The sequence below is a fragment of the Pyxicephalus adspersus genome, chromosome 6 (assembly GCF_032062135.1).
Source record: "Pyxicephalus adspersus chromosome 6, UCB_Pads_2.0, whole genome shotgun sequence".
In the NCBI taxonomy this organism is placed as follows: Eukaryota; Metazoa; Chordata; class Amphibia; order Anura; family Pyxicephalidae; genus Pyxicephalus; species Pyxicephalus adspersus.
In genome coordinates this window covers 98,600,995-98,611,729 of record NC_092863.1, presented here as the reverse complement: position 1 = coordinate 98,611,729, position 10,735 = coordinate 98,600,995, and the positions used below count along the sequence as shown (strand labels likewise).

At 38.2% G+C, this 10,735-nt stretch overlaps 1 protein-coding gene across 3 annotated transcripts in view; it reads right to left on the bottom strand.

The window, feature by feature from the left end:
• Positions 1-3,925: 3,925 nt before the first annotated feature.
• Positions 3,926-10,735, bottom strand: part of LOC140334369 (NACHT, LRR and PYD domains-containing protein 3-like) — a 20,689-nt gene continuing 13,879 nt past the window's right edge. For all 3 annotated transcript variants that reach the window (XM_072416706.1, XM_072416705.1, XM_072416707.1), the window contains exons 7-11: positions 10,411-10,497; positions 9,338-9,508; positions 8,942-9,112; positions 5,310-5,474; positions 3,926-4,894 (exon numbers count right to left, since the gene is read on the bottom strand). In XM_072416706.1, the coding sequence (XP_072272807.1) occupies positions 4,801-4,894; positions 5,310-5,474; positions 8,942-9,112; positions 9,338-9,508; positions 10,411-10,497 (688 nt within the window). In that variant the 3' untranslated portion in view covers positions 3,926-4,800. The remainder of the gene's footprint in view (positions 4,895-5,309; positions 5,475-8,941; positions 9,113-9,337; positions 9,509-10,410; positions 10,498-10,735) is intronic.

The window sequence follows — 10,735 nt, the reverse complement described above, 5'->3', positions numbered from 1 at the left end:
CCCACTGACCACCAATGTAAGGAACATTCTTCCCATTGATCACCAATGTAAGGATTATTCTTCCCAATGACCACCAATGAAGGGAGCTTTTTTTTCCACTGATCACTAATGTTGGGAGCATTGCTCCCACTAACCACCAATGTAAGGAACATTCTTTCCACTTACCCTCCTGCCTACACAAGGAACGTTATTTTCACTGACCATATGGCTTTGTTCCACTGACTGGGATCCCGGTATTGTCACCGTTCCATTGCTATTACTATCATATTGTCACTATTGTCCTTTATTTACCCCATTATTGTCCCATTGCTATGATCAATCTGTTGCACCCATGTTGTGACAGTTGCCATATTATCCCAATGCTAACTTGTAGCCCCCATATGATCAAATGCATTTGTTACCCCCATATTATTATTATCTTTATTAATATTATTATTAATAATAATAAAAAACACGAAAGGTTACACAAGTTATGTTGATAATTACCATTTGATGAGGAGTTCTTTGGGATATATAACTAAACAGAATCAATAAAGCAGTTTATTTCTTTATGGTTTAAAAATAATCCTAATTCATTACATACAGCAGATTCTGTTTAGTTGTATATCCCAAAGAACCCCTCAACATATGGCAGGGCTGGGATAATTATCAACATAACTTGTGTAACATAGGATGAATTTAACTTTTTGCAAATCATTTCTATTGTTAGGGGTTGTTTCTTATAATTATTTGCTGAAATGAAAGAAGATTACCTGTAAACCTTATACAGGTAGTCCCAAGTTGAGAACATCCGACATACAGACGACTCCTAGATAAGAACGCAGCTTCCCTGCTCGCTCATGTGCAGGACGGAGGCTTGATGGGTGGTGGGGGTGGGGGGTTTGCATTACTTGCAGAAGAAACCTTTTGCTAAACACAGCTGAGGTTGTGGGTTAAGGGCTAAGCTCTTGCTGCAGCTTCTTGTAACTCTTTAATGACCAAGACAAACTCTGCAGTTGTTTCTTTTTGCATATCAAAGTGCACAGCTTGCTCCAGAAGTTAATGAATGTCTAGGCTCCATAAAGTTTTTTTTTTGCTTTGTTTGTGAATAACTCACTGTAAGGATTTTATACAGTAACTGACACCATGCTGCCTAATATTATGTTGAAACAAACATCTGTCCTAATTTCATTTATTAAACAATGTACCTGTTCTGACTTACATACAAATTCAACTTAAGAACAAACCTACAGTCCCTATCTCGTATGTAACCCGGGGACTACCTGTATTCTATATTGTGTGTGTCTGGTGATTCTTGTCACTCAACACAAACAGCAAAACCAAACCTTTCATCTTTATTAATCATTGAAACAAAAAGCCAACATATGAACAATAACTCAGATCACACAATCCCACCATACACTGTATTGCTATTTTACTTCTAACAAACCTCATTCATTCCCCGGCTTCTTCTTCCAGCAATAAATGTATTTGTTACATTTTGGATTATGCAGAGATCAGGGAAGTGCAGCCGAGTTCTTATCCCAGCAGTAAAAGAAGAGATCTCCCATATGTGGGCAGAAATCAGATTACATGACCCCTCCATTCACTTCACATTCACAGCTTTAAGTACTTTACACTTGAAAGTTAAAACCCTTCTTACTGTGAACATAGTAAATAACCGGCATACAAAGTCACAGGGAGCTTTTTAAATACTGGCATATGGCAAATCTGAGTTTATTAAAGATTATATTTGTTTCTGGCCAAGAATACACATTAAAGAGAGGAGGAAGAGCTCACAATTAATCTTTAAATGTTTTAAGCAAAACTAAGACCCTTTCTGTTGATCTGTGCTTAGGGGGCTGCGGATATGTAGTCACACAACGCTGGCCGGGACTCTTACCAGGGCAGATTGGAAGCAGCTAAAACAAACACTATGGGGACAAGCACCCTGGTGTATTATAATTAATATTATTATTTTTATTATTAATAAACAGGATTTATATAGCTCCACCATATGCAGAGCTGTACATTAAATAGTGGTTGCAAATGACAGACAGATACAGACAGTGACACAAGAGGAGGAGAGGACTCTGACCCGAAGAGCTTACAATATAGGAGTATTCAGAAATGTGCTTATTTTTTGACTTTTGCTACGAATTATGAGATCAGGATGCCAATAGGCAGATCTTTCAATGATGTAAATCCGGTCTACTCTCTTGTTAAAAAACAAAAAAAGAAAAAATCTGTTTTTTGTGATTTTTTATTTGTTTCCCGTTGTTTGACATCAAAGGTAGTCATCCTCCTTTTCTCCTTTTTTTTGGTGGTGGGACGGTTATGTATATGGCAGACGAGGGCTTTGTGTAAGCAGCACCCCACTGTGCTCTCCTCTCCTTATTCAGAGCATTTATTCCTGACCTGTGGTGATGGATCGATGAATGACATCGGGCAACCGCTGTACATATATCAGATTCTCGCCCAAGACAAGCAGGACCCAGGAGATAATCATCTGACATGTGTATATAGCCTAAGATCATTGCTGATGTCTTTCCTCCTTGCCGTTATGTTAGCACACACCTGAATGCTCCAGACCAGCAAACTGGCAAAGCTCATGCTTTTATAGAGACGCTCTCCTGTGAGACCAGGGTGGCGTGATAATTTGATTTCAAGGGATGTGTTGTTGACCCTCTTGACTCACAAGACTTTGCTATTCATTCAACCCACCAGATGACCGCTGGGGTACCATGGGAGAATGTGGCAAGTCAATGGATGGGTGAATAGTACTTGGGAGGTGATATTCTGTGAGTTCCTATTTTCCTGTCTGTAGATTAGCATTAGGTAAGTGGGATCATCTCAGTAATCTTTCTTTATAAAACATTTTGTATACTTTTATAATCTTTATTTTTTATATTTATAGTATTAATAATTGTTTATTAATGGGACAGTATGATGTGAGTGTGAATATGAATTGTCTGCTTTAGGATCATTTAATAATTGGAACCATACTAAGGCTGCATCCAATTCCATGTGTTTTTTATCATGTCATTGTCCTTAAAACATGCAAAAATATAATAAAACACCTTAAAAAAAGAAGAAAGGTATCAGGAATCTAGATCAACCAAAAAGACTGAGTAAGTAAGTGGTGCTAGTTGTTTAGTTGGAGATCTGCTTTATTCTAGTTAAACTAAATGACTTTTTTGGGAAGGGAGATTTTTTTAGGAATACCCTAACCCAGTGTTTTTCAACTTTTTTTGAGCCACGGCACATTTTTTTACATTGAAAAAATCCTGCGGCACACCACAAATCAAAAATGTTACAAAATGACACGCTGTAGCTAATTCTTTTGTCTCTAAGAATAAACAAGAAAACTGTTACCTACTGCCACCCACTGACATGGAAGAGTATTACATTACTCTGCCAGTCACTACAGCACAGACACTCGACAATGGTAATTAGATCATTTCCCACGGTACACCTAAAGATCTCTCATGGCACACTAGTGTGCCGCGGCACAGTGGTTGAAAATCACTGCCCTAACCTACTGTTTCTCAACAGGGGTTCAGTGGAACATTAGGGAAACATGGGCTGATGAAAGGGGATCTCTAGAGAAGTGTTTCTTAACCAGGGTTCCTCCAGAGGTTGCTGGGAGTTCCCTGAGCAATGAGCAGTTAGCGACTCTCAGGTCAGTGTAACCAACTCCAATGATCCTTTTGGCTATCTGTAAGGGGGACATTCTTCCCACTGACCACCACACTAATGTACTGTGAGCTGTGGATATACTAATTATAGCAGGGGGTCCCTGAAGACATAAAAGTTATTTTAAGGGTTTTCCCATGTTAAAAAGTTTGAGAAAGGCTGCTTCATGATAAGATGGAAGTGGGTGGGTGAGTGTTACCTTGAGAAACATTTTCTACCATAGTAAAGTATAAGTACAACAAACAAGTAATAAAAATGATGCAAAAGTTCTTTAAAGTGTTCAATGAGTACAAATTTGTCCAAACAGTAACAAGTAGTAATACAAAAGAAATAAAACAATGCAAACACAATAAAATACAAAAAAAGCAAATGACAAGCAGACATTAACCTGGCAGATGTTATAATAGCCAAGAAAAAAATGAGGTCGCAACAAACCAACACTTTGCGGCAGATCCCCCTTTCTCAAGGACAAAAAGTTGTATTTAGTGTGCATTGATTGTAGAGATATGATTCCTGGGAAGAATGGCAACTGTCCTAAATGTCTTTCTTATGATGTTTTGATGGACTTCAAATTGTTGGGAAATTGTCTTATAACACTTTCCAGAATCATGGGCAGCAATAATTGCTTCTCAAAGGCTGCGTACATCTTTCATGATCATTTCCAGAAACAAATGAACTAACAAGTGCTGTACACACAGCGCCATTCAGTTTCGTGGAGAGGGGAGGGAGCAGCACCTCACTGTGCTCGCCTTTATTGACTTGTATAGTGGTCATTCCTGACTGTCAATCATTGATCCGTTGTGACGGATCCATGAATGATGTTAGGCAACATCTGTACACGTCAGAATCTCAGGCAAAATTCATATTACATGTATGTAGCCTAAAATCATTGATGATGTCTTTTCTCCTTGCATTTTGTTAGCACACACCTGAATGCTCCAGCCCAGCAGGCTGGCAAAGCTTCAGTTTTTAAAGAAGTTCTCATACTTGCTGATGCTAAATAAATCCCGTGTAATATGTGTTGATGTTCATCTAAAGTTATAATCATTCCAAGCTATGAATCTCATCAGCACAGCAAATGTATGGTGAATGTTTTCAACATAACAATTCACATGTCCATTCAGTTCAATCAATGTGAACATTAAGGCCTGGTTTCTGAGTTTCCAGATTTGCCAACATTCTTCTGTCTTCATAGGGTAACATACGATTAAAAAAGAGGCTAGAAGAAATAGAAAATGTGAGCTGATATTAAAACATTTTTTTATTGTTAAAAAGCAAAATGTTGCCCAGCAAGCAATAGCGGTCCTTAAAGGACAATTGCATGGTAATACACAGTCCACTTATTCTTCTCTACCCCCTTAATGTGACTACCCTAACCCCCCCTTTTGGAGATTTTTTGGAATTGAAGGGCTGCTGACCAGTGCTTTGTATACATCCGATGGCTGTCAGTTTTTTTGGGGAGACATCCCCAAAGCAGAAGAGTAGGTGAGTGGAGGAGCAAGGGGGAGCAGAGCAAGATTTACCAATGATTTGGAGCCATCCAGTTGACATTTGAAAACATTTTAACCCAAGCATGATAAAAAAAAAAGAAAAAAAAACTCCATCTCATGTCACTGGACTTTAATTGCACATACCTGATGTCCTTCAGGCTGGGTGATTGCAGGATGAGCTCTCGGAGGTATGGGGTTGAAGCCCCCGTAATGTTGTTATAGCTCAGATCTAGATGTGTGAGGTTCTTCTTGTTACTCAGAGGCATCAGCAATGAAAAGTTTTCATCTTCCAAGAAAATACTGTGCAGCCTGTCCATGAAGGACAAATAGGAAATTAGTTTATATGCCTTTTTGTACATTTTTACAGAATCTACATACCTTCCTTTGTTTGTTTAATATTGATCCTACTTTCTGCTCATTTAAAAGAGCACTCAAAACCCATTTTTTTAAACTTGCCTAACCATCTACTTCTGTCTTTTGAAATCATCACTACTTCCCACCACTACATATCTCCCATCCTATTGTATGTGAAATTCCCCCACCTACTAGATTGTAAGCTCTTCAGGGCAGGGTCCTTTCCTCCTCCTGTGTCACTGTCTGTATTAGTCTGTCATTTGCAACCCCTATTTAATGTACAGCGCTGCGTAATATGTTGGCACTATATAAATCCTGTTTATTAATAATAATAATAATAATAATAATATTAATTCCCTCCCTTCTATTCTTTCTAACTTCCCCTCCTCTTCTCTCGTGTTTTCTCCCTGTCTTCCCTTACCCTTTCTTTCTTATTTATTTCTTGCTTGATATCTTCCATTCTTATATCATGTCTTCCACTTTTCCCTTCTTCCTCCCCTCCTTCCTTCCCTTACTCTCTCTTCATTTCTCCACCCTTTTAGTTTTCCCCTCTCCTCCCTCCCTTATTATATATTTGCTCTCTCTCCATCATTGTATCTTAATTCCCTTTATGTTTTATTTTGTGTTTTTTCTCATTTCCTTATCCATACCATCCAACCAAAGTAACAGGTTCATTTTACGGTGGCCCCCATAGCTGCCTTTATGTTTGTTCCCTTACTTCTATCTCCCAAAAGGGCCAAGAATAAGGATTTAGGTAACAGTACTATTATCAATAACTACCACTGCATCATGGGAAGCAGGGCAATGATTCAAATGCTTCCTAATACCTGAAAGATCTGTGCATGAAAGAGAAGAATCAGAATCAAGATAAATTTCTGCATTTTTTCATTCATGGGTTAATTTGAGTGAATGCATTCTGCTGCAAAATTATATACATAATATTATTATTAATATTTATAATAAGCAGGCTTTATATAGCATCAACATAATATCCAGTACTGTACATTAAATAGGGGCTGTAAATGACAGATACAGACAGTGACACAGGAGGAAGAAAGGACCCTGCCCCGAAGAGCTTACAATCTTGGAGTAAGGAGAAATATGTTTTGTGCATTTAGGGAAGTACCATCAGACTCTATCTTTCTGTTTCTGTCTTTGCTGCCTCCCCTCTATTCCTCCCGAATTTCCTTCATATTTTCTCTTGCCTCCTACCTACATCATCATTCACCCCACATTGTTTTTCCTACTTAGTCTACCAAAGCAACCGGTTCTTCCTAAGGTCAGTCACAACAAATGCCTTTACCTACAGTCCCTTTTTTCCATCACTGTCTTGTTCTTCCAAAGGGACAAAAAAAAGGATTCCAGTAATAGCACCAGTTGCAAAGCACCAGCAATACATCATGGGGAGCCAGCACACCGATTCAAATGCTTCCTAATACCTGAGCATACTCTGCATTACAATGAAGTATCAGCAATAAAGAGAAATTCTGGCATACATTTTTCATGCATGGCTTTAAAGTGCTGGACAATTGGCATATGCCAAAACAGACAGGATATGGATATTTCACCAAAATAATGTACATAAATGCTTCCCCCCAGGTATATTTGAGTCATTATTCCAACAGCAAAATAAAATGAATATTAAAACTGGGCATCTGTCATATACTATAAACCTTTATCTTCACAAGACTCAGTATAAACAACCTTAAAGCAGAACTAAACCCTAATAATAAAACATATGACCAGATAGGTTCTTGCAGAAGCAACAGGTGGTGTATAAAATAAACATTATTTACATTCACCTGATATTGTTTTATTATGGCCCCACCATCTATATCAGCTTTTCCTCTGGGTCTCAGAAGCATGGGTAGATAAGTTTGAAACAATGGATTTTAGGGGCTCTTTTAAATGAGCAGAAAGTAGGAGCAAGCAGAACAGGACGAGGAAGACCATTCCAGAGAGTCGGGGCAGCTCTAGAATAGTCTTGGAGCCGTGCGTGTGACGAGGTTATGGCCCTCATTTATGAAAGCTCACCTAGGCTGGAGAGAATACACTTTCATCAGTGAAGCTGGGTGATCCAGCAAACCCAGAATGGATCTGGTTCAGGATTCAAAACATTTGCTAGCAAATAGCAAATGATTTTTAAAAATCCATTCCATGTTTTCTGGACCACCCAGCTTCACTTCTGAAAGTGTATTCTCTGCAGCCTTGGTGAGCTTTCATAAATTAGGGCCTATGAGTAAGGAAATCATTAGTAGATCATTGGAGGAGAAAGGGAGCAGCTGGGGGAGTATTTTTCTAACAGGTAAGTGGGACAAGAACTGTGGATTTAAAGGCAAAGCACTGGAGCTTGAATTTGATTCTAAGGTGAAATGGAACCCAATGAAGAGAACTACAGCTTTTTCTTCTTATCTCTGGATTCAGCTGGTGGCTGGGTTCATTGTGAAAGACCATATGGCACCCAAAGTAGAAAGAACAATAGATGCCAAGCTACATTTCCCATCCTTGGAGTAGGAACTATGGGCCTGATTCAATAAAGCTTTCCAAAGCTGCAGAGGATACACTTTCATCGGTGAAGCTGGGTGACACAGCAAACCTGGAATGGATCCGATCCAGGATTAAAAACATTTGCTAATAAATAGAAAATGACTTAAGAAATCCATTCCAAGTTTGCTGAATCAACCAGCCTCACTGATGAAAGTGTATCTTCTCCAGCCTTGGAGAGCTTTAATAAATCAGCCCCTATGTGTCAGGAAATGTCTGATCACAACAAGAAATTAGAAAACGTGAGTCCTGGCTGTATGCATTGGTGCACAACTACAGCCAAGCACAGCTACACAATGAGGTTTTGAACTTATAAAGTTCAAATTCCAATAACTGGCAATGGTCAACTATGATTGCTTTAAAATGTTTTCCTTGTATAATTTTGGGTCTAGTTGGGCTTTAAACAGGGGTGTAGTCAAAAAAAAGAGAAGAGGGGTCATGGTAATAGTGAAGGCTATCTGTGGCGAGTGCGTATCCTTGTTATGTAAGAATAGGCGTGTGCCCATTACTGAAAAAAGTGAGGGCATGGCCTGTCCATGCCCACTACACCCCTGGATTTAAAGTTGTTCATGTTGATCCTAGTAAAGTGTATAAAAGAAAAAAGTATTATGACAGATGTTTGAGAGTCTGTTGGTTTTAAAAAAATACCTTTAATTACACTTTGGTGTTAAGGTTGGCCATATATATATATATATATATATATATATATATATATATATATATATATATATATATATATATATATATATATATATATATATATATATATATATATATATATATGGTGATAACTTCAGTTTTGGAATTGTGAATAAAGATGTCTTATATATTGGGTAACTCTTTGATTCTTCAGCTCTGTATAGAGATGTTATACTCACATTAATTGTTCTACTGTGCAGTTTGGATTGGACAAAGCCTCTACCAAGTCACCAAAATGAGGACCAATCAAAAAATTGTACGATAGATGGAGGATCTTCAGAGATTGGTTATTTCTTATTCCTGATGCTAAGACAGAGCAAGAACTGTCCGTCAGATGTGTGCTGTCCAAACTGGAGAAAGAAATTAGAACGTTAGAACATGGGGCTGATAATTCATGTGTCAGTTAAAGTGTAACTCCTGGTCTTTTAATAATTTTTTAGTCTACCCCTCTTCACATCGCACGTTAATGTGCAACAAAACATTCATAATGTTGATGTAACACAATGCACCAGTAGTTTGCCTTTCATTACTGAACCTTTCAATCCCACCTTTAGGCTTACATCCGTTCTACTCACCCCAGTTCCTCCAATTTACAGTTTGGACTGGACAGTGCTGTCATCAGGTCACCAAAGTGGGGCCCCTCCAGTTTGTTGTAAGACAATGTAAGTTTTCTGAGGGTCTGGTTGTCACTGATTGCGGATCCTAAATATGAGCATGCGCGGTCTGTTAGTCCAGTAGCCGACAACCTGCAGGAATGGAATATGAAACAAATCTGATTATACAATAAAACATATTACAGTTTGACATTCATTCCATTTTGTACCAGATTTACCATATGTATGTAACTTATATATCAAACCAACACATTTTAGATACAGTAGAGATGAGTAGAGGGTAGAGATCTGGTTGGGATTTTTCCACTGTCATTGGCTTTGTTAGAGGAATTTTCTCTCACTTCCTGTCATGCTGGTAATAGATTCAATCAAACAGGAAGTGAGGGAAAATTTGCAACAGACACAGATCCTGACAACCATAATCAGATATCCTAATTCCCTCAAATAACTATAAAAACCAAGCAGTTCTAACTCTTCTCACTATAAATACCTGAGCCCTGATTCCCATAGAAGGCTATGCTTGCATTTATAGGGCAGCCACATCTCTGCTATTACCCTAGCTAACCCTAGAGGCGAACATTCACCCAACCCTAGCATCAAATGCCTATTCCCAAAGGAAAGAGAACAAAACATATTTGTTTATTTTCCTTACTGCAAAGCACAGTAACATACCTAATGGCACCAAAACTCACTATAAATAAAAAATATAGCTATAAGCTTCCCCATCTCTTAGATTGTAAGCTCTTCTGGGCAGGATCCTCTCCTCCTCCTGTGTCCTGTCTGTTATTTGCAACCCCTACATTATTTGCAATAATGTTATTTGCAATGTACAGCGCTGCGTAATTTGTTGGCACTATTTACATACTGCCTAATAATAAAAAAGCTAATCCACAGTTCATCTTCATAAAACACAACCTAAGGGGACCTTTAGGAGAAAGGAAACCCAGAGTTCTTCATTGAGTTTTAATCAAATAATGTCATTTTTTAAAATCTTTGTTTAACAACAAACACTTACATATGAAAATAAAACTTACCACAGCATATGTATCTTGCACTCAGGATGTTTTATTGCTGAACATAGAAACATGACCCCGTCATCTCCAAATTTACTGTCAGTGATTCTGTGGGATGGGAAGAAGATACATTAGAGTAACAACATTTGCCAAAAAAACAACTAATTGGGTTTGATTTATTTAAGCTCTCCAAGGCTGGAGAGTATAGACTTTCATCAGTGAAGTTGGGTGATCCAGCAAACCTGAAATGGATCTGGTCCAAGATTGAAAACATTTGCTAACAGCAAATAACTTTTAAGAAATCCATTCCAGGTTTGCTGGTTCACAAAGCTATAGGAAAAACTAG